Here is a 24,824-nt window from a genome sequence, read left to right as displayed (position 1 = left end):
GAGTCGGGTTTCTGGAAATAAGGTACATTAGAAAGAACACAGTTATGTGTATTAACAAAATTAAAATGAATTGTATGTAGCACCAAGTAATTAAAACAAGAAAACATGAAATATGACTTTAGGAAAACAGGTGATATATTAGTTTCCTATCACCGCCATAACAAATTACCACAAATGCAGTGGCTTAAAACAACACAACTTTTTTTTTTTCTTTTTTTTGAGATGGAGTCTCGCTCTGTCACCCAGGTGGCAGTGCATTGGCACGGTCTCAGCTCACTGCAACCTCCGCCTCCCAGGTTCGAGCAATTCTCCTGCTTCAGCATCCCAAGTAGCTAGGACTACAGGTGTGCACCACCACACCCGGCTAATTGTTGTATTTTTAGTAGAGATGGGGTTTCACCATGTTGGCCAAGCCGGTCTCAATCTCCCAATCTCAAGTGATCCACCCCCTCTGCCTCCCAAAGTGCTGGGATTACAGGTGTGAGCCACTGTGCCCAGCCAAAACAACATGAATTTATTATCTTACAGTTCTGGAGGTCAAAAGTCTAAAATGGATCTTATGAAATTAAAAAAGAGGCTAAAGTGGCAGAGCTGTCTCCATGCTGGAAGCTCTAGGAGAGACTGTTTCCTTGCCTATTTTAGCTTCTAGGGGCTGCCTCCATTCCTTGACCCCTGGCCCAAATCACTGTACTCTCTGCTTCCATGGTCACATCTCCTTCTCTGACTCTCTTAACTTCCTTTTCATTAGAAAAGCTAGTTTTTTAAAGTGTGGTAAAATACACATTAAATGTACCACCCCTGTTCAGCACGGTGACTCCTGACTGTAATCCCAGCGCTTTGGGAGCCCAAGGTGGGAGACTCATTTAAGGCCAGGAGCTCAAAACCAGCCTAGGCAAACTAGTGAGACCTTATCTCACTGTTTTATTATTTTACAAAAAATTAAAATTAAAATTAACCAGGCATGGTGGTGCATGCCTATAGTTTCAGCTACTTGGGAGGCTGAAGGAAGAGGATCACTTGAGTCAAGGAGTCCAAGGTTACATACAGTGAGCTTGATCATGCCACTGCACTCCAGTCTGGGCAACAGAGCAAGACCCTATCTCCAAAAAAAAAAAAAAGTACCATCTGAATCATTTCTAGGTGTACGGTTCAGTCGCATTAAGTATATTCACATTGTGTACAACAGATCTCCAGAACTTTTTCATCTTTGTTACAGTGAACTAAATACGGCCTGAGAAGGACTCTGTACATCTATATTTGAGTCCCTGTGGACGAACTGCCACCTGGTTTAATAGTAGACAAGACTGAAAACCTAATTTAGGAGTATGCACCTGTAACAACCGCTGGGTCTTGGCCAATCCCAGAGGCCGTACTTCAACCATGAATACACAGCTGAGTGTTAAAACTGTGCTCAAATAAGGCAAACACCAACCTGTAACCAATCCAGCTGTTCTGTACCTCACTTTTGATTTCTGTAGGTCATTTCCCTTTTTTAGTCTATAAATCTTCTTCCACCACGTGGCTGCACTGAAGACTCTCTGAATCTGCCCTGATTCTGGGGGCTGCTCCATTTGCGAATCACTCGTTGCTCAATTAAACTCCTTTAAATTTAATTTGGCTGAAGTTTTTCTTTTAACATCTTATAAAACAGAAACTCTATACCCATTAAACAATAACTCACTTCACCCAGCCCCTGGCAAACACCACTGTACTTTCTGTTTCTATGAATTTGACTACTTTATATACCTCATATAAGTGGAATCATACAGTATTTTTCTTTTTGCGACTGGCTTATTTCACTTAGCATAATGTTCTCGAGGTTCATTCATGTTATAACATGTATCAGAACCTTCTTCCTTTTTAAGACTGAATCATATCCATTGTATGGATATACCACATTTTGTTTATCCATCCACCCATCAATGGACATTTGGGTTGCTTTCACCTTTTGGCTTTTATGAATAATGCTGCTATAAACATGGGCATACAAATAGCTTTTCAAGACCTTGCTTTCAATCCTTTTGACTATATACCCAAAAGTCATATTGCTGGATCATATGGTAATTCTATGTTTAACTTTTTGCTGTACTGTTTTTCATAGCAGATGTACCATTTCACATTCCCACCAATAGTGCACAAGGCTCTCAATTTCTCCATACCCTAGTCAACATAACTTGGTGGTGTCTTAAATGTTTATGTTTAAAGTGTTATTTTCTGTTTTCCTCTGTAATAGCCTTCCTTATGAGGTGATATTTCATTGTGGCTTTGATTTGCATTTCCCTAATAATTAGCAATGTTGAGCATCTTGTTAGTCCCTTGCTCTGACTCTGACCCTCTTTTACAAGAATCTTTGTGACTATACAGGGCCCCACCTGGATAACATACAAATGTTAGAAAACCTAGTTTAGTTTTTAAATTGTGGTAAAATACAATAATCTCCCCATCTCAAGACCCTTAGTTTAATTCCACCTGTAAAGTCTCTTTTGCTATGTAAGGTAACATCTTCATAGGAGATGAGGGTATACACATCTTTGGGTGTACTATTATTCTGTCTTCCATAGGTGAGTACTATGCTTCCAGAGCCAAGAGAAGAAAAAGTTTGAGGCTGGGCGCGGTGGCTCAAGCCTGTAATCCCAGCACTTTGGGAGGCCGAGGTGGATGGATCACGAGGTCAGGAGATCGAGAGCATCCTGGCTAACACGGTGAAACCCCATCTCTTCTAAAAATACCAAAAATTAGCTGGGTGGGGTGACACGTACCTATAGCACCAGTTACTTGGGAGGCTGAGGCAAGAGAACTGCTTGAACCCGGGAGGCGGAGGTTGCAGTGAACGGAGATCGTGCCACTGCACTCCAGCCTGGGTGACAGAGCAAAACTCTGTCTCAAAACAAAACAAAACAAAGTTTGAAGAATTAATGTTTGGTTGATTATTTCAAATACTGTATAGAATTTGTGCAGGCTAAAATGATTGGCTAAGTTTTATGATCAGTGTCCTTTATGATAGCTTTTAGTAAATTGGCAGGGCCACGCACAGAATAAGGTGTTGATATTTTTTATCTTAACTACTTAACTTGTGATTATAATTACATATATTTATTTCCCCCTGATATGGACTGATTGCTCATTTCCCCATAAAATTTATAGTTTGAAGCCTAATCCCCAATATGATGATACTAGCAGGTAGTGCTTTGGGGAGGTAATCAGGTCATGAGGGTGGAGCCCTCACAAATGGGATGAGTGCCCTTATAAGAAGACACAAGAGCAAAATGATCTCTCCATCAGCTATGTGAAGATACAGCAAGAAGGCAACTGTCTATAAGCCAGGAAGCAGGCCCCCACCTGATGCCAGATCTGCCAGTGCCTGGATCTTGGACTTCCCAGCCTCCAAAATTATGAGAAATAAATTGTTATTTAAGTCACCAGTATATGGCATTTTTGTTATAGCAGCCCAAACTGACTAAGACACTTCCTAAAGGAGCTATTCTATTTACATTATCCAGAGCGCTCATAAGCTCAGGTTAAAGTAAACACACACTCACTCACACACACAAAATCCAGCCTCAGGCTTATGACACCTGTACTCCACACGATGTTCAGGATCCAGGTTCCTCCCAGCTCACTGCTCCATTGTCCCCAGATGGCATCCTGGTCCCTGTGGTACTGGCATCATCCATGATCCAGGCAGCAAGATGGAGGGGAAACAATTAATAAGATCTCAATATAAAGCAAGGGGAAAGATAGAGGGAAGTTATTAAAAGGTTATTAGAACCGACCAGTAAGAAGTTACTGGGGTCTAAACTGGAGTGTTGGATATGAGGGCAGGTCACTTGTATGTAGAGCCCAGACAAGACAGAGATGATAAACACTTGCGGCCACTGAAGCAGGCAAGGTATTGTGGTCCATGAACAGACACAGGGAAGTGACGGTCCTAGGCCTAAAGGAATGTTTGTTGTTTGTCTCTGTGTTGAGAGGAGATATAGGATCCATTTAGGACAGAATGGGCTCCAGGATGCAGCGTGTTCTGGAATAGGTGTCCATCAGGCATTGAGAATTATCAGGAGAGACTACCTTTTATCCAAACCTGCAGAAAATACGTGATAGAGGAAGATATGCTGAGACAGAAAATGTAAGGCAGTTCATTTCCACCGGTCTTAATCTGACTCTAAATTATGAGGCAAGACTCTCCGCAGAGAGTAAGACAGGTGGGTGGAGGCCCAAATGTTCCAGGGCTTGAGGAACAAGGAGAAAATTTACCAGGCTGTGGGAAGTTCAGAGAGGCAATGGGAGACTCACTGCTGATTTCACCCACCTGAAGAGTGGTCTCACCTCTAAAGGAGCAGCTCCAAAAGCAGGAGAAAGAAAATCAGAGCAAAGGAGAGGTCCACGGAAGCACCATTAGAAGGGCACTCGGGCCAGGAACAGTGGCTCGTGCCTGTAATCCCAGCACTTTGGGAGGCAGAAGAGAGGGGATTACTTGAGCCCAGGAGTTCGAGACCAGCACCAGCAACATAGCAAGATCTCATCTCTACTAATAAATAAAAAGAAGGGCATTCTGAAAGCCTGACTCAGGGTTTGTAGTTACTAAATAGAGTCATCAACTGGGGACACAGCATACAATTTCAGACAGAAAGTATAGTCAATAACTCAAATAAAGCAGCAGGGTATGTTGGTGTACATTGGTATACTCCTGTTTTTGATTTTATTCAAAGAATGTCAGTAATAGCATATGTCAAATGACAAAGGAGTTTTTAATCCCAGAAACACAAAGCTAGTTTAATGTTGGAGATGGGCTAATGTAATACATATAAAGAAATAAAGGGGAAAAAAACATGGTCATCTCAATGGACACTAAAAAATATTTAATAAAATTGCATGCCCATTCTTTAAAAAAAGGAACATTACAAACTAGTAATAACTTTTATGAATTTGTCTGACAGAAATATTCACAGATATACTCAAAGATACACGAGCAAGAATTTAAAAAGAAATAAAAGGCCGGGTGCGGTGGCTCATGCCTGTAATCCTAGCATTTTGTGAGGCTGAGGCGAGTGGATCATGAGGTCAGGAGATCGAGACCATCCTGGCCAACATGGTGAAACCCCGTCTCTACTAAAAATACAAAAATTAGCCGGGCATGGTGGCATGTGCCTGTAGTCCCAGCTACTCAGGAGGCTGAGGCAGGAGAATCGCTTGAACCCAGGAGGTGGAGGTTGCAGTGAGCTGAGATCATACCACTGCATTCCAGCCTGGGCAACAGGGCGAGATTCTTGTCTCAAAAAAAAAAAAAAAAAAAAAAAGACAAAATGACTAGAAAGTAGGCAGCAAAACTGTGATCATTTACAGACAAAAACATTTTTCCATCCAGAAAATCCAGGAAAATAAACTACAAAATCATCATGTTTCCTACAAAACAAATAACTGGTTAGAGATGTAATATATAATATGGGAAGTTCCCATTCACAGTAGCCACCTGCATTAGTTTGCTAGGGCTGCCACCACAAAACACCACGGAGTGGGTGGCTTAAACAGAAATGTGTTTTTTCACAATTCTGGAGGCCAGAAGTCTAAGATCAAAGTGTTGGCAAGTTTGGCTACTTCTGAGGCCCTTTTCCTTGCATTGCAGATGGTATCTTCTCAATGCATTTTCAGAAGGCCTTTTCTCTGTGTGCGGGCATCCCTGGTTTCTCCATGTGGCCTAATCTCCTCTTCTCATAAAGACACCAGTCAGACTGGATTAGAGCCCACCCGAATGACCTCATTTTAATTTAATCACCTTTTAAAGTTCCTACCTCCAAATACAGTCACATTTTGAGGTACTGGGGATTAGGATTTCAATGCATGAATTTCAGTGGGAGAAACACAGTTTAGCCCACAACATTCCCAGAAAATATACAATACCTAAATACAATCCTAAAATGTTACATAAAAAACCTAGAGGAAGGCAGCTACACCATAAAATTTTACTGAAAGACATAAATGAACATTTGAATAAATGGAAAAAAAATGCACCATGCTCTTGGTGGGAAAGTCTTAGTATTATAAAGTTTCAATAAAGTATCAATTTATTCCAATTACTTTACTGGTAAAACACAACTCTAACTGAAAGCCCAACAAGATTTTCTTCAAACCTCTCACCCTTTCTTTTTTGTTTCTCTTACGTATTTCTCAAATCACCTTTAATTGTATACTCTTTATTTCTAATGAGTGTCCCACTATCAGCTCAGACCCAGCCTTTCGCCCCAAATCAACCTTCTCAACCACCTTATATCTGGCAATGGGAAACCATCACCCTATCAGTCACCTAGGATAAAACCTCTGATTTTGAAAATTCTGTCCTTAGCCCAAGTATAAAGTCAGTCCTGTGTAGCCCTTCCTGCTAAAGTTAAACCTGCACACCTTAGCTCCATTCTGTCTGCCTTCCTTACCTCTGCACATCATCATCATCTAGATTCATCTTTCTAAAATACGATTTTCATTGTTATTTTTCTTTTTTTTTTTTTTTTTTTTTCTGGAGACGGAGTCTCGCTCTGTCGCCCAGGCTGGAGTGCAGTGGCCGGATCTCGGCTCACTGCAAGCTCCGTCTCCCGGGTTCACGCCATTCTCCTGCCTCAGCCTCCCGAGTAGCTGGGACTACAGGCGCCCGCCACCTCGCCCGGCTAGTTTTTTGTATTTTTTAGTAGAGACGGGGTTTCACTGTGTTAGCCAGGATGGTCTCGATCTCCTGACCTCGTGATCCGCCCGTCTCGGCCTCCCAAAGTGCTGGGATTACAGGCTTGAGCCACCGCGCCCGGCCTTTCATTGTTATTTTTCAAGTTTACAAATACTGTAGTTGGTAAGTCTACTGGGTGACCTTGGACAAGTTAGTTAATCACTGTACCTCAGTTTAGTCATCTATAAAATGGGGATAACAGTACTTATCTCAGGGTTGTTATGAAAATTAAAAGTTATAATTTTAAGGCACTTACAACAGGAAAAATTTTATATGTATTGTTAAATCAATAAACATTGTCCCCACTGTTTTACCTGATATCTAAAGTGTTCATTTCTGCGGGTTTAAGCATTGTGCTCTCTTTCCAAGTGATTATATTCAGAAATACTTGAATATTTTATCCATGTACACAGTTGTCAATTACATCATGATTTTTAACTGAAGGCAACCCACATGTCTATCAGCAGAAAAATGTTTATAAAAGATGGTGAAAGCCGGGTGCATTGGCTCACACCTGTAATCCCAGCACTTTGGGAGGCCAGTGCGGGCGGATCACCTGAGGTCAGGAGTTAGAGAGCAGCCTGGTCAACATGGTGAAACCCCATCTCTACTAAAAATACAAAAATTAGCCGGGCATGGTGGTGGGTGCCTGTAGTCCCAGCTACTCGGGAGGCAGGAGAATTCCTTGAACCTGGGAAATGGAGGTTGCAGTGAGCTGAGTTCACACCACTGCACTCCAGCCTGGGCAACAGAGCAAGACTCCGTCTAAAAAAAAAAAAAAAAAAAAAAAGATGGTGAAGTCATACACTATGGAAAACTATGGAGAGAAAGGTAAATTTGTAGATAAAAGACACATCTGACATGAAAGGATGGCTATATAGCACATTGTTAAGTGAAAAACAAAAGCAGGTTAAAAACAAGAAGTACAATATGCTTCTATGTATAATACATTCAGTTTGGGAAGAATAGAAGGATACATATGAAGCTGTTAGAAGACAGAAGTCTCTTATCAAATGAGGCAGTATGACCTTCCTACAATAAACGTGTAACTTTTATATTAAATAATTAATATTAATTGAAAATAAAGAAATATAAAGGAAAAGAAACTAAAATACTGTATGTTTAAAACTTCTGGCCGGGTATGGTGGCTCACGCCTTAATCCCAGCACTCTGGAAGGCCACAGCGGGCGGATCACGAGGTCAGGGTTCCAGACCAACCTGGCCAACATGGTGAAACCCCGTCTCTACTAAAAATACAAAAATTAGCCGGGCATGGTGGTGTGCGCCTGTAATTCCAGCTACTCAGGAGGCTGAGGCAGGAGAACTGCTTAAACCTTGGAGGCGGAGGTTGCAGTGAGCCAAGATCACGCCACTGCACTCGAGCCTGGGTGACAGAGCGAGACTCCGTCTGAAACAAACAAAAACAAAACAAAAAAACTTCCTTATCTCCTGGAAAACTCACTTGTCAAAAGGTAACTAGTTCTTTTGCCTTTGATGCTCAGGTTAACTTCAGACGAACTAAATGAAGATACTTGTGGATTTGGGCATGAGCGGGAGTCAAGTGCTAGGAATTATGCTTCGGAACTTCTCTTCCACCAAGAATGACTTTAAACTTCTTGCAAACTAGCCCCAAATGTTAACCTACATTTTTTATCTGAGAGGTATGCGTCATCAAATATTTTGGTTTTATCCCGAAAGTCAGCTAACAGAGATGTAATTACCTGAGCAACTCTAATGGAATGAGAAACAAAACCTTCCATCTTAAGCACTGATGAGGGTTAAGGAACAGCTGCCCTTTACAATAAACAAATCTCACTCTCTGAGGCAGAAATTCGCCATATAAAACACTGAATTTCTTCATCTTTTTGAGAATCATTTCCACTATCCAGAAAAAAAAAATTCAAACGAGTTGTAAATAAAGTCAAGCGCAGTTGAAAAATCCTTTATCCACAGATGTTTTTTAGTAGGGCCTATGTGCTCAGACTCGAGGGCTAGGGGTTTGAAAGCAAAAGGCAGCGCTCTACCAAGCTTGGTCAGGGGAAACGGCCTCCAAGAAACGAATTACACGGTGCACTTTAGTTACCTAGGCAGCTGTTTGTCTAGGAAACAGCTTATTGTTTTCATTTGTCATCCCTGGGCCTCACTAGGTATCCGGAAGCTCGGCCCCAGCCGCCACCTGGTGACGCTAATGACGCGCGTTGTCTCCCAGCTGCCGCAATCAGAAAGGCTGAGCCTTCTCCTTTAAGAAGCTGACTCACGTGGATGCTGTGTTGTGTGCTCTCAGCTGAAAGGGGGATGTGGTCCCCGGACTCACGGCATTGGCCGCCTCGAGAGAGGGGGCAGAGTTAGCCTCTTTGATTGGCTATACCAGTCCGGAGTGCTGGGTCAGGGGCGGGGCGAGCTGTCGCGAGCCTGCCCTGGGTCTGCGGCTTCTGGGAGGGGTGGGCCGCGAAGCGGAGGGGTGCAGGAGTGGGGGAGGGTGAGCCAGAGAAGGGGCGGGGCCCCGCGGAAAACGCAGGGAGCCGAGGAGAGGGGCGGGGCCTAGAAACGAAGGGTGTTCTGGGCCAACCGGGAGAGTTGACAGCGGGAGGGGCGGAGCCACGCCGGGTGACTGACGTTGAGGCCCAACCAGGGAGAGGCGGGGCCAAGGCCAGGGCCTGACTAAACCTGGAGACTCGGGCGGCCGAGGGGCTTTAGACCAGCTGAAGAGCGAGGAGCCAGTGGCAGTCGCTGATCTCACCGCCGCTCAGGGTGAGTCCCGCGGGAGGGGCTGGGCTAGGGGCCGGTGGGGACTGAGGCGCCCGTTCGGGTCGGGCGGCTTCGAGGCACTCGGGGATCGGCCAAGGGTGGGGGGCCCAGGCAGGAAGTGCCTCTTCCTCGCCGCACGCATCCCGGGGTCTCAGAGCGGCCGCCCTCAACCCCTCAGGGCGGGCCCCGGCGCCAGGACCGCGGGCGGACGCGCGGAGCTGTTTGCTCTTTGTGAGGCCTGGCGCGGCGACTGTCGTCGGCCCGCCCCCGCCGCGCAGCCGGGCGACCGGTGCGACAACAGCCGTGACCCCTCCGCGCGGCGCCCGCGCCTCCGCTCCGCTTCCCCGCCGCGCCCTCAGCGGCCATCCGCCGAGGCCCACGGTGCCCCCTGGGCGGACGGTTTGGCCGCGACCTCCCACCCGCCGCGCCGCGCCGCGCCGCGCCGCGGCCGCCCCGCCCCCACCCGCCGCAGCGTCGGGGGCGCGCCCGGTCTCCGCCCCGAAGCCAAGTCGGAACTTGGCCGAGTTGTTTGGGCCGCGATGACCGCACGGAGTGAACCGGCCTGAGCAGGGCCCACGCCCGGCCCAAGCGGCCCAGCCCCCGGGAGGGGGCGGCGTCTCCCTTTGCACCCCGTATTGAACGTCCACCTCCCCCGCCCCCCTGCCCGGAGGACCCGGGGCTGACAGCGCGGGGTGACGCTTGTGCAGCCCGCCGGGTGTCGGGACCAAGAGAGCCCGCCGGCCACCCGCTCAGCTGTTTCCTGCCCATGTTTGTTGTGCCGGGGGCGGCCCCGCCGCTGGCGCCGCGCTCCGCCGCCCCAGGCCCTCCCGATTGGCCGGCGGGCGTCACGTGGCCGCCATCAGCTGGGCCAGCGGGGGCGCTCGCGGGTGCCACTGCGGCTGGCGGCCGAGCCCACCCCGGGGTCGCCCGGGCCGGCCCAGCTCTGCCAGCTTCGGTCCTCCGCTTGCTCTCCGCTCGCTGTTGGGAGGGTGGGCGTGCCCTTGCAACCCCTTTCCTGTACCCTCCTCTGCAGGTAGATGGGACAAACGAGTGTCCGGATCAGCGGGAGTGGGAAATTGAAATACTACAAAGATCTGTTTAATCCTGACACCAACTAATCTCCCTTTCCAGGGAGAGTCTGGGAAGCTGTTCAGCTCATTTATTTTTAAACTTTTTCTGTTTACAGAGATCTGTTGGTAATCTGAGGATTTTTATTCCACGTCTTCTTGACAGATGGAAAACCTGAAGTAACCTCGGGCTAACCTTGTATTTTTGGAAAATTAGTACACTTGGTGGTGAAGAAACTGGGAGGAATAGGATATTAGCTAACTTTGCATAGCCACATATACAGCGTTGCAGCTGCATTCCGCCAGAGAGGAACCAAAAGGCGTATGGTGTTCCCAGGGCACATATTCATCCCAGAAGTGAAGTGTCTTGGTGGATTCGTTTCCTGAAAGTTTATCGCATACTTGTACTGGGTTAGGTAAGAAGTAAAGTGCAAAGAATTTAGAATAGTTTCTCTAGAAGCTTGTAACTTAATCAAAAGTCGTAGACAAATGCAATCGAGCAATAATATGAAAAATAGTTATGAGACGTTAGTAAAATATATGTGACTTGGAAAATGTTACCTGGTTGGATCATGGCGAACTTTTCTCTAGTTTCCCTTTTCTGTTCTCTATTTAAGTAATGAGAAAAATAAAAGGTTTAGAAAAAATAAAAGCGAAAGGAAATAAGATCAAAAATTATGAAATGAAGAAATTAAAGCAGCTACTACCGTCTGAAATTCAAACAGTCCATGAGACATGAAGGTAGTCCTAGGTATACTTGTGCCCAAAATATCATTTTAGGTTTAATAGTGAATGCCTATAGAGATCAGTGTCAGTTTTAAGGGATTCCTGGGTAGTAATGTCAGTGTAATGCAGGAACTGAACCTTAGCTAGACCTGAACTTGCTACTTGACACTTGGGTCGGGAAGCCAGACAGCTTACACGTCAGTCCACCTAGTTAGAGGCTTTTGGTAATGCATCACAAGAAACGAGATCATGAAATTGTCTTACTAGGGTTTGGGGGGATATGACCAACTCAGATTGTGCACTAACACACACGGCTTCCTGAGTTAAATGACTAGTCTGATTTTCTGATATTTAAACAAATATAAGTGTTATTGAAATATAGTGAACTTGAAAATCATCTAACAAAACAGGAAAAAATAAGGCATTGTTGAGGGGGGAGAACAAAAATATATCCTTAAAACTTACTGCAAATGAAGACCTGATTCCACAACCAGGACATCATTTGACACAGCAAAGTAAACTGGTCGCGTACTGCAAGAGGATAGCAGAGCTTGCTTGTGTCACTGAAAACTTACCTTGTTACATATTTTGCACAAAAATTGGAAAGTTGGTTGTATGGATCAAACTGTTTTCCCATGTAGATTTTTAAATAGCGTTTAGTCACAACTCAGTATAAAAAGTTGATGAAGTTACAATAGCCATAAGTGCTAATTATTATAGTAATCAACCCAGCACTCTTTTTTTTTTTTTTTTTTTGAGACGGAGTCTCGCTCTGTCGCCCAGCCCAGGCTGGAGTGCAGTGGCGCGATCTCGGCTCACTGCAATGCAAGCTCCGCCTCCCGGGTTCACGCCATTCTCCTGCCTCAGCCTCCCGAGTAGCTGGGACTACAGGCGCCCACAACCGCGCCCGGCTAATTTTTTGTATTTTTAGTAGAGACGGGGTTTCACCGTGGTCTCGATCTCCTGACCTTGTGATCCGCCCGCCTCGGCCTCCCAAAGTGCTGGGATTACAGGCGTGAGCCACCGCGCCCGGCCTAACCCAGCACTCTTAAAAGTTTTTTGGGTTTTTATCCTTTGTTTTGGCGAGGGAGGGAAGAGATTAAAAACGAGATACGAAAGCTGGCTTCCACCGGATTCCATTTTAGCAGAATCATTGCAAAACAAAACGACCTCTGCAAGGGGCAGGTTCCTTTAACCCTTTCTGCGCTAGATGCCTGCATACTCAGTTCCCTGCAGCAGAGTCTTTGTACCTTGCCTTTGTCCCATCTTCTGGTGCAATGGAAAACCCACTGCCGTCTGTCTGACACTGGGGATCTGGTGGAGTGTGTATTCTATGGAAATGCCCTGAGGCGATGGTTTCATTTACTAAGGAAAAGTTTATCTGTGAACTGGGTGTTTTTCCATCCATCAGAAAGTCCTATGAGATGCAATACCTACCCTCCCTGGTATTTTAGGGCTGGGAAGTGGTGCCTCCCTTGACTAATTCCACTTGCCAGGGTTGCAACCAAACTGGATTATTAATTATAGGGACAACAAGTACCTTTTTTAAGACCTAGAACTGTGACATGCTTCAGAAGGTTTCTAACTTTCCTCCAGCTTCTAATTTCTATCACCTGGTCGCTTAGCTTTAGCATAATTAACAGGAAGTGAAGCCAGTTAATTGTTACTGTTTCATATCCTTTCTGGGCCATGCTTTTCTCATCTGTCATAGGGCGAGTTGGGATGGGGAATGTTGAAGAATAGATAATCTAGTTTTACTGACCTTTATTGAGCATTCACTGTGTGCTAGGCACCATTCTCAGAATAGAGTATCTCCTTTTAATTTCTCATAACTCAGAGATGGCTGCTCCTCTCGCCATTTTACAGATGAAACAGGAGAGGAGAACTCACACAGTGTTTCCAAAGCTATTAAGGGGAAGAGCTGAGATTCGAATCTAGGAATCTCCAGAGTTCCAGTATGTCAGCTCCACAGTTTAAGACCTGGGGGTGGAGAGAGAGACAGCAGCTGGTAGATATTTTCTATTTTTATAATCTTTATTAGAGTTGATCTTCAACATGCTGAACTGGTTACAGAAAGTTTAGGATTTTAGCCACAAAATCAGTAAAGAAAAGGGGAATGGGATTAAACTGATCTTTTCAAATACTCCTATCTAGCCTTAATCCCAAATACCAACCAAGTTTCCATTTTTTCTGGGAAAGACTGCTTTCTAAATGCAAAGCTCTTTCACTATCAGAATGTGTTTTTAAGCAGGGAAAACTTTTTTTTGGTAAAAGACCAGGTAAAAAATATATTAAACTTTGCAAGCCAGAAGGTTTCTGTAGCAGCTCCTCATACCTCTCCATTGTAAAGTGGAAGGAGTTAAGTGTAAACAAATGGGCGTGGCTGTGTTCCTGAAAACTTTGACACTGAAGTGTGAATGTCATATAATCATGTGTCAGAAAATATTCTCCCCTCCCCCCAACCATTTAAAAGTATAAAATTCATTCTCAGCTTGTGGGCAGTACGGAAACAGGTGGCGAGCTGAATTGACCACAGCCTTCCCTGCTTTTAAGGAAAACAGTTAGCAATGAGCCAGACAAGTGAACAAGACACCGTATTTCGTTTGATAGTGTATGCGTATGATAAACCAATAGTCTTTTTAGAAAATTGTTTTATTGATGTGGAAGCAACTAGGAAATTATATAGTCCATCATATCCATCATGCATTTTAAAATAATGCATTCCTGGAGACTCTTTGGCAGATTTCTGAAGAGAATCACCCTTTTTTCCCCTCTTAACAGATTCTGTAGTTAAAAAAAAATTCTGTAACAAGGCAGAGATCCGAAAATGCTTTTTATATTTCACCAGAGTCTTCTGATAAAAGAAATTGGAAGTTCTAGATAGCTAAATATGCTATTGGTGGGAGAGGGAGGAAATTGAAAATAATGCTAAAATACGATCTATGAAATTATCTATAAATTTCACTTATATTTTCATTCCAGCCCCTCACTATTTCAGGTAATTTCAAGTAAACTAAGAATAGGCTTCCAGTTAAACAGTCAAGCTTGGTGCTTTTCTTATTCAACCTTTTTAGGGTTTTTATAACCTGGACCTACAAGAAGATAGTACCAAAGAGGCCTTATGTATAACATTATAAGGTAGGGAACATCTTAAAGAAAACTTAAGCTTTATGATGAGTTTAGCTCTCATTTCAGCTATAAACTTGAACTTCAGCACTGACATATACCAAAGTCTGCATGTTGCTACTAAAGGACACGGTAAGCTGCCCCCAGAATCAACACCAAACATTAGCTGTCTGTGAAAGCAGCTCACTCTTAAGATGTTTTAGCAATACGTGGCTGAAGAGATCTGGGATTACTCTAAGTCCAACCAGGGTGATTAGCATACTTGGGGAGTATTTTGAATGTAAAAGCAATCAGACAGGAAGCAGATCAGTGGTTGCCAGTGGCCAGGAGTTGGAGAAGGTATTGGCTGCAGGCTGGTGTGGGAATTTTTGAGGGACTGATGGAAGCATTCTAAAGCCAGTTGGTGGTGATAGTGGCACAATTTTATAAATTGACTAGAAGTCATTGAATTGTACACTTATAGTGAGTAAACTTTGTCATTTAGAGTATTCCTTAATAAAACTGGTTTTTTTTCTTTTTAAAAAAACCAGCATTTTTCTATTCTGTCAGAAAAGTTTCAAAGTTTATAAGGGAGCAACCTCTATGAGCTTTTAGAAAGGGGCGGCACATGCCTTTGACCGTATTTTTGTAGCTGTGTGTAGCAGAAATGAAGTGGTATATATGAATGTATGTTGGGTTTAACAGTTCCCACTCCCTGACCCTGAAAGTTTTATCCAGATGTGAGGAGAGTTTGAATCTAATACAGTGATGAAGGGGAGGGAGGAAAACTTCCAAAAGTGATTTAGGAAGTCTTGTTAATTTTGCAGTTTCTTAAATGACTTACTAGGGTTTCTAGTTTAGGAGAGTTTGTGATTGCAGTTGACACCAACCAAGATAGGGAATACAGGAGGAACAGCATGGAAGCAGGAGGGGCTGATGGTACACCCTGAGGGAGAGAGTAAATCTGACAGCCCTCTAATCGCTAGGGAGAGAATGGAATGCAGTGGCTTGGCCACTTCTGGAAAGTCACAGTCTCTTTAATTCGTCTATAAAAGTGAGGTGATAAATACCTACTTTAAAAATTGTCAAAATTAAATGTGGTATGTAAGTACCAAGTACAGTGTCCCATACAGTGTAGATGCTAAGTAATTATTAGGTCTAAGGCAGAGTTCAATATGTTGTTCAGGTCCAGAGAAGCCTGATTCAAGTGTTATATCTTAGCTTTTTAATGACTGTCCTCCTTAAATAATGAAGTGGCTGTCTTAGGTCATTCTGACTGCTCTAACAGGGTACTGTAGACTGGATGGCTTATAAACAACAAATGTGTTTCTCCCAGTTCTGAAGGCCAGGAAGTCCAAGATAAGATTCAATGTCTGTTGATGGTACCTTTTAGCTTCGTCCTCACATGATGGAAAGGAGCAAGGCAGCTCTCTGGGACCCTTTTATAAGGACAGTAATCCCATTTTTGAGGACTCTGCTCGTGACCTAATCACCTGCTAATGCCACATATGAATTAGTGGGGTGGGGTACACAAGCATTGAGACCATAGCAGTGGCATTTTAATGGGTGTCAGCCTCTTGAGAGTTTGAATAGTGTCAGTGTTAGGTTGAGTTTCTAACCCTGCAAAGGCCAGGGCTACCTTTGGAGCCTAAGGACCCTACAGAGGTTTTTCTACTTCCTAAAGACCTTTGACAGCAAGTGATGTTTTGCTTGCTTCTGCTAGATCCTGTGGCATTCTCTTATCTTTCTTAGCAAACAAAAACCACATTCTACAGTTCTATATATATATATTCTCTATAAATGGCAACCACAACTAGGAATAGTGTAACATAAGGTTTTGCTCAGATATTTTTGGTCTTGGTAATGAATCATATAATTGAATCCAGTAAAAATACTTGGGTAAAGAGAAAAAATAGATGGAATTGGAATCAGGGAAAAAAGTCATGTTAAGTCTATTTACCCTCAGTAGGAAATGATCACAGTAGCTTTTAGCCAAGGATAAAATGATGTGAGCAGAAGGTATAAGGGAAGTTCACTTTGAAGTCCAGCATATTTACCACAACAGCATGGTGTCACAGTGATCAATGTAGAAACAGCTAGTTACTCTCCATTATGGTTGAAATAAATTACAACATGAATATTGTATTTAAAAGTCTTAAGGGAAATTAGCTTTAAAATAATGAGTCCCAGAAGCCCTAGCTGGAGGTTACAAATGACTGCACAAATACTAGTCTTCAAAGACATAGAATCTGAGGCCTATACCTCAATGGCGGAGACTCTCAAACCTTGCCATTGATTCCCTTCTGTTAATGATCAAGATTCAGAAACATGACCAAACTTAGCATGCTCACAGGCTTGTTGAATGTTTTATTTATATCAGGAGTCATAAATTCAAATATTGGTACAAGGACCAAACAGGTGAAGTAATTGTGTGAAGCAAAGTGGAGACCAAGCAAATAAAATGGCCTGGTGAGGGTTAGGGGCTGCAGCTCAGTTGTAGTCAGTTGTTGCCATAGGAGAATATGTGCCCTCCCCATTGTTAAAAATAAATCCAAACTACAGGCTCTTTAATGAGATCTTCCAGATTTTAAATGTCACCTCAGCTTTCTAAAATGAAGATTAAAAACTGACCCAAATAAAACACACATGTCCACATATGTTTTTCAGGGAAGGGTTTTTGTATCTGTTCACTGCTGTATTCCTAGGCTACCAAATGAATTCAGCCTGTAGGCCTCAAATTTGCAACTTCTGACTTATACGTAAATAAATAATAAATGTATTCTTTTTTCTGTTTTGAGACGGAGTCTCACTCTGTCGCCTAGGCTGGAGTGCAGTGGCGTGATCTTGGCTCACTGCAACCTGTGCTTCCTGGGTTCAAGCCATCCTCCTGCCTCACCCTCCCGAGTAGCTGGGACCACCGGCATGAGCCACCACATCTGACTAATTTTCATATTTTTAAGAGAGACAGGGTTTCACCATGTTAACCAGGCTGGTCTTGAACTCCTGACCCCAGGTGATCTGCCCACCTCAGTCTCCCAAAGTGCTGGGATTACAGGCGTGAGCCACCTCACCTGGCCAAGTGTTGTATTCTTAGTCATCTGGAAAAAAATAATGTGGTAATCTTAAAGGCTGAAATAAGGCAATAAGTGTTTCCCTTTGCTGTCATTTTGTAGAAATGTAATTAGAAAGTTAAATATTATAGCTTAAGTCTGTGTTTTAGTTCAAGGTTCATTGTGACTCTTGTTAATATGCTGGTTTTCCATTTACTAGCTGCACATTGTCATTATATTCACCATTTGTTTTTTATTCCCTATTAAACTTTCATGATGTTTAAGGGGTGTCATAATTTTTGTGATGACATTTCCAGTGACATTAGGACCGCCTAATGGCTGGGGAAGTTCATAGACTAGAAGGAATGGAATTTCTTTTTAAATTTGTAATGGAATTCCCCCAATCTTAAGACAACAGTAGATTCTCATTACAAACATGCATTCTGGAGTTTTTTGGTGTTTTTTTTTTCCACGGTGGCAGTTATATTAGCTCTGCATGCCTTTGGAAAGATGTATAATAAATATTTAAAACACAGGAGCTGATAACTATACCCAAGAATAAATTATGTTTTAAACTAAAACTGTGGTATATTCTTGTCTATATCTAGATCTTTAAGAATACTGTTTACGAGAATTAGTTGTAATGAATTTAAGAAGTTGCATATAGTAACTTCCCTAACTTTTGAATGTTAAAGTGTTAGCCTAGTTTCAGACATATGTTTCAAACTTACATCTTTTCAGTGTTTCGGCCCTTCTGTGATTTATTGAATCAGTAAGATTTCTTAAAGATAATCAAGTTATGTATGGGAAAGCTTATCTTTCCCTTATTCTGTTCTCATTGCTTTAGCCTTATGCCAGCCTGGACCATTTTGGAGGCACTGTAGGATCATGGAAGAACTTTGAATTAGGTGAATTGCATTCTGTACTTTTCTGTAGTTAACAGTTTTGTAACCTTTGACCGGTTAATAACCTTTTTAGACTTGACTTGGGTGATCTATGAAGTGGTGGTAACAACCTCACAGAGTTGTGACAATTTTGAAGTAAGTACCTAGTAACAGTGCTCCCTAGACATTGGCTTAAAGTTAGTCATCAGCTCTATACAGTTGTGAGTGCACCTGGTGATCACAGACCTACTCACCCCATGTTCTCAAACCAGACTACTCTTCTTGTTTTCTAATTGCCCCTTTTTCTGCTTGTATCCCCCTGGAACCTCACAATTCTTTTCTGAAATTATACATGCTCAGAACATATACTTAATATTTATGCTAAACCCCTTTTCTCACCTCTTTGCCAGTGCTTTACATCATTCATTTTCTGAAATTCCACTTTCCATTTTCTCTTTCCACACCAACCATGAGAGAAGTGACACCATTCTTTAGCCTTGGCTAATAGGTTTACTTCCTTGGCTCACTGCTTTAAAATCTTACCTTAGGCATGCCTGTTTATTTGTTCAGTGTGTGAACTTTGGATCTTTTTGTTCAGGATCAGCTATTTCACATATCGAGTACTACAAAGCAGAGATTACATAAATATGTATATAAATGGTTCTCTATGACACCCCCCAAGTAGGTGATAACATGATTATTATAATGCATTTGTTATCCTTTTCTATTTGCTCCTAGGTTTTTAGAACTTCAGCCATAAAAATGGGCAGAATTTTCCTTGATCATATCGGTGGTACCCGTCTATTTTCTTGTGCAAACTGTGATACGATCCTGACCAACCGCTCAGAACTCATCTCCACTCGTTTCACAGGCGCCACTGGCAGAGCGTTTCTTTTTAACAAGGTTAGTGAGAAAAAGTTTGAATCCTAAGTGGGCTCATTGGCTGTGTTTGACAGCAACACCAGAATACCCCCTCAGAGTTTAGAGATACCAGGAAGAGTCAAAATGAGAGCTTGAAATCTACAGAAATGATTGCCCACTAGCTCGTCTTTGATGGGACCTTAGGAAGGTGTTACTAGGATGTGATTTTAACCTTGGAAGTTTGAAGAAGTAGGCCGGGCACAGTGGCTTATGCCTGTAATCCCAGCACTTTGGGAGGCTAAGGTGGGCGGATCACGAGGTCAGGAGTTCGAGACCAGCCTGGCCAACATGGTGAAACACCGTTTCTACTAAAAATACAAAAATTAGCTGGGTGTGGTGTTGCGCACCTGTAGTCTCAGCTACTTGGGAGGCTGAGGCAGGAGAATCGCGTGAACCTGGGAGGCAGAGGTTGTGGTGAGCCAAGATAACTCTACTGCACTCCAGCCTAGGCAAGGGAGAGAGACTCAGTCTCAAAAAAAAAAAATGTATAAAGAAGCGTATACTTTTCCTGTTGCCTCAGGAAATGTTCAGTGTAAGAATTTGGTAGTGACTTCAGCGCAGACTATGGAAGGAACAGGTCAAGACACCCACCTCCCTTTCTCCACATGCCACTGGTTTATCCATATAGGGAGATAGTGGTATTAAACTATTATAACTTGACAGCAAATAAGGATCATCTAACCAACTTTTCATGCTCTAATTCATGCTCACCAATCATCCTTCCAATTCTATTTGGTTTATTACATGGATTTGCTGACAGGAAGAGTGTTTCTAATTTGCAAGTGTGTACCCAGTCTGCCTGTCTCTAATTTCTGGCTTGCATTCAAGTTGGATGCTGTGATTCTGCCTCCTGGAATCTAGTGTATAATAGAAAAGTTGAATTTCCAAGTATTTTAGGCCAAGGAACATAGCTAGTCTAGGGTACTGTTCTTAGAAGATCAGATGAACTTCCCCAGTGGGTACTCCTCTGTTCCGTGTAGAAAGAAGCTTTTCTCAGAATTGATGGAGCATACTCTTTGACATTTATTTCGGTACAGAGGAGGGCACACTGCAGCAGGACAGCTGCCTGTTTTTGTAAATGTAGTGGAACACAGCTCTGCTTGTGCATTACGTATTGTCTACAGCTTCTTTCATGCTACAATGCCAGAGTTAAAAAGTTGCAACAAAGACCACATAGCCCTCAAAGCCAGAAATATATACTATCTGGCCCTTTACAGAAAAGGAAAGTGTAGAAGATTGTTGGGTATCCAGAATCAGTGGAAATTCGCCACAGGTTGTCTCAGACCCACTTCATTGTGTTCATTGTCTTTGAACTCACTTTAAAACTATGCATTGCAGATATATGGTCTGTAGTTGGCTTAATCTGTCCCAGTCTATATATAAAGTATATTTTCAGAAACAGACCGTTTCATGGAATAACGATGGGGCATTAGGTTCTTTTACATTGATTGTATTACTTGCACTCATCATTGAATAATGATGAATTACTACAGTTGGACCCAAACCTACATTTTATGGCTCCAATTCCAGGACTCTTTCTTACCTGCAACACAGAAATGTAGTATGTTTTAATAGTGTGACTTAGGCTAGTACAGTAGTGCATGATTGCATTAGATGTCTAGTGTTGTGCAATTTCCAGATGTCTGCCTGCCCCAGCAGCTTCTGTAAATAAGTCTCGGGTATTATAGGTTTGACTAAAGTAACAACTTTTTTCTGCTTTTCTGAAGTTGCTGTTGCATTAACCATAATATTTTGTACATACTTGGCAATATAACTCACATGCCTTCGCAATTTTGTTTTTCCTTGTCCCTTCTTAGGTAGTTAACCTGCAGTACAGTGAAGTTCAAGATCGGGTCATGCTCACTGGCCGCCACATGGTTCGAGATGTGAGCTGCAAAAACTGCAATAGCAAACTGGGATGGATCTATGAGTTTGCCACTGAAGACAGCCAGCGATATAAGGAAGGCCGCGTGATCCTGGAACGTGCTCTAGTTCGAGAGAGTGAGGGCTTTGAGGAGCATGTACCATCTGATAACTCTTGAAGATACAGAGAGAAATCCATCTTTTCCCAGGTCTCCTTCACTGAAAACAAAAATCTACTTACATACACTGTCACCTTAGCATCAGAGTCGGATTAATGAACTGCGGAACAAGAGGTTGTGAGAATCTAAGATGGAACCTTTCTTTCTTTTTTTTTTTTTTTTTAATTTTGTATTTTCCATCCAACAGCAGTGTGTAGAGAGAATATTATGCAGATGCCGTTAATTTTTTACCCTATGTTTACATCTTGAGGCAGAAGAGTCTGCAGCTATGTGGTGAGCTATGTAAGGAAAAAAATCTGGGCTGTTAGAGTGAAAAGTGTGTTTTATGTAAATTTTGAAAGGAAAATGTTAGGAGTATGGTTTTTAAACTTGGGCTTCATTTTAAACTTTTTCTTTTAAACCCAGTTATCTCACTTGATTTGCTAGCTCCAGAGAAGAGATCCGAATCTGTGCCCAGCGCTAAAGGCTCAGTGTTAGCATGGCTTGTGCTGGCCGGTGTGCCATATTCTTGTTGGAGATGAACCGTAGCACCAGAGCCCATTCTTCCTTGTCAGTCTTGACCCAAAGATGTCACCATTCCTAGTTATTTGTCACCACATAATTGGTGTTGATTGGAAACTTCTGAGATGGGACAGAACTGCTGGGTTGTCTTTTTCCATGTAACTTAAGCATAGTAATATAAATAAAGTAATAGTTGGATGCTTTTGGTCCTGTGTTGCTTTTAAAAACACCTTATAAAAGAGGAGAGGATTTGATAAGCAATTTTCATAGTAGTAAAGTTTCTTTTCATCTCTTAAACTAAATTGACCATGCATATAACGTTCTTTGTTTAAATGAAAGCATACTGTTTAAACCGGCAGTATTGCATTTAGAGAACAGTTGAACAGAATGTCAATGTGCATTCATGCAAAAACCATTTAATCTGCATCTGTTTTAGAAAAGGGGGAAATGAAGCAACTTATCTAAAAATACTGCTTTACACAGCATTTCAGCCTCTTCCCCTCAGTTTTGCATTGATTTTTGACAAGTCTGTAGAGCCTAATAGTTTTCATCAAAGGCCTAGATCTCTTAAGAGCATTTTTTTCAGCTCTTCCCTCAGAAGTTCAGCTATTGAAACCAAAACTGTACTTTGTACCCTCAAATAGAAAGGGATCAAATTTGACCTGGTGTTATTTTAGCCCCAAATTTATGACATTACAGAGTATTAAAATGTAAATGTTTCTTTATCCAAACTACTTCTAGGTATTTTAGTATTTGTTTCTGGTGGAATTAAATGATGGTAAAATTGGCTAATTATTTGAATGAATGAATGGATGGATGGATGTTTTGCATGCTCAATTTCTAGGTCCTTTGTCTAGAAAGGAAATTTGCCTCAGTTGAATTAGTGAAATATTTCTGTCATTGATAATGAAAGTGACTTCTGAGTACAGTTAAGTTCCTCTTATTTGCCACTGGGCTGTTGGTTAGAAGCATAGGTAACTGATTAAGTAGGTATGATACTGCATTTGAAATAAGTGAACACAAACTACCCTTTCTCCACCATGGACTCAATCTGAGAACAGCATTCATTTCCATTCATTTCCATACTGGCTTTTGATTATATGCAGATTCCTAGTAGCATGCCTTACCTACAGCACTATGTGCATTTGCTGTCACAATAAAGTATATTTTGTCTTGCATTGGTGCAGTACTGCTACTTATTTTCCACTGATCTTGTCTAGTGATCATCTTAATTTTTATCTCTGAACACATACTTGGTATCTTTGAGTACTGTAGCTTTCTTCAATTGGCAGTGATAGTGACGTTCTGACATGGTTAACTGCCTAATTCACACGTGAAGACATTGACTTTGCCAGTGTTAACTTCTCTGAGATCATTTTGCCTTAGCTACTGGTAACTATAGTTCAGTATATATAAACAAAAAAATTTCATATTACTGGGTAAACTTTTAGGTGACTGGCAGGTACCAGCAACAAGCTCCTCTGTGCCTTTTAAAAACTTCATTTGCAAAAAAAAAATATATATATATATGAATGAAGGTCTACTTTGGATTATTTACAGAAACCGTTGTTCTTTTGAGATGGGGATACTAATTAATAGGAATGAGTTTTGCTTTGGGATACGAGAGTTAAACAAGTACAGGTGAACTTAACTAAGTAGGTTACTGAGGAATATACAGATTTAAGCTTTTTTTCCCCTGACCGAAGAGGAAGATTCTTGCCCTTAGTTTTAGGTGGCCGTATAACTGTAAGTTGTTTTGATCTTAAAGTGCTTTTATTTAGACTCTCAAGTGAACATTCCTGGTTAAAAATAATTTTAGTAATTATGTGAAGATTTAAGTTACAGTTAGGAGTTGTTACTTTGGGATTGGAGGGGAAAAATATCAGTACCATCTGTTTCCTAAATTTACCTACCCATAAAGTCATGTTTAAATCAGAGGCTGGGCCCAAGCCCAGGCTTAAATCAGTCAACAGGTAATTTTTGGTGGGGCAGAATTAAACTACCAGTTGTAAAATATTCAGAATTGTTTATGATGATTCATTCCTAAACATCAGTTATAAAAAAATCTCAGTTTAAACAGATCCACTAATCGTTCATCTGTTTAACACCTGTTTCCTACCAGGAGCCATATAAATTTACTTCTAATCTATGTGAATTGGGAATAAAGCAAGATTAAACTGAAGGACTCTTATCAGGCTAGCACGTTGCACTGATAAGATATCTATTATAGGAAGAAAGAACTAAGCAGAAATTAGGGTGGATACTGTTAAGTTGGGTGTTAATTGCATGGCTTATTTTAAAATACTGGGCTTCTCAAACTGAAATTTCTGTGGTAAAGCATAAAATACACATTCCAAAGCATCGGTAAAGGTTGTATAATCCTAAGCATCACTTTGCATATTTGGGTTTTAAAAATCATCTGCATGCAGCCTGGGCGACACAGCAAGACTCCATCTCAAAAAAACAAAAAAAACCCATCTGCAGCATGAGCACCTGGGAGCCTTGTTAAACATGTCAATTATGTCCTCATTCCCCTCCCCAGTACTGAATGGGTCTCAGGTGGAGCCAAAACTCCAGTTTTTTTGTTTGTTTTTGTTTTTTTTGCCAAACTCCAAAAGTAACATGTTTCTTTGATGCTGTGAAATATGTATTTGGTCATCTGGTCTTCGTCCCTATTTCCTAGCAATACAATCCCTAAAATCCTTGGAATTTTCAAAAGATTTTCTTTGTGTGTGCTAATAGAGACTGATAGCCAGGGTAGAGCTGGTCACGGGAAAGATACAGGCATGATTAGAGGTAAGGTGCTTCCAGCCTCACAGAGCAACCTCCCGGGAGGGGAAAAGGGTTGCAGGTCAAGTTGATTACCAATTGCTGTCAGAGAGATGGGATTTGCTAGAAGGGCCCTGGCTCAGAAAGGTGGACAAGAAAAATGATGAAAGGGTGATGGTCAGAAACCTTTGATTCCTGGGTGGCCACATGGCCACCCATGGTATACAGCTGCAACTGCACTCAATTACTACCAGTGAAATTTAGAGATGGATCCAACTCGTAGAGAAGTGATTCACTGGATG

The 24,824-nt window shown here is 42.2% G+C and overlaps 1 protein-coding gene and 1 long non-coding RNA gene across 4 annotated transcripts in view; one reads left to right on the top strand and one right to left on the bottom strand.

Moving 5' to 3' along the window:
• Positions 1-8,952, bottom strand: part of LOC144333806 (uncharacterized) — a 28,059-nt gene extending 19,107 nt beyond the window's left edge. The window contains exon 1 of the long non-coding RNA XR_013402869.1: positions 8,793-8,952. This is a non-coding gene — a long non-coding RNA (uncharacterized LOC144333806). The remainder of the gene's footprint in view (positions 1-8,792) is intronic.
• A 414-nt stretch (positions 8,953-9,366) lies between these two features.
• YPEL5 (yippee like 5) lies at positions 9,367-23,260 on the top strand. Of its 3 annotated transcripts, none has more exons than XM_015112019.3 (4): positions 9,367-9,460; positions 18,253-18,313; positions 19,028-19,192; positions 21,028-22,931. In XM_015112019.3, exons 3-4 carry the CDS (start codon positions 19,052-19,054, stop codon positions 21,250-21,252), a joined length of 366 nt encoding a protein of 121 aa, XP_014967505.1. In that variant the 5' UTR covers positions 9,367-9,460; positions 18,253-18,313; positions 19,028-19,051; the 3' UTR covers positions 21,253-22,931.
• Positions 23,261-24,824: the final 1,564 nt, after the last annotated feature.

Source organism: Macaca mulatta, chromosome 13 (genome assembly GCF_049350105.2).
Source record: "Macaca mulatta isolate MMU2019108-1 chromosome 13, T2T-MMU8v2.0, whole genome shotgun sequence".
Lineage (NCBI taxonomy): Eukaryota > Metazoa > Chordata > Mammalia > Primates > Cercopithecidae > Macaca > Macaca mulatta.
This window is presented reverse-complemented; position numbering and strand designations above follow the sequence as displayed.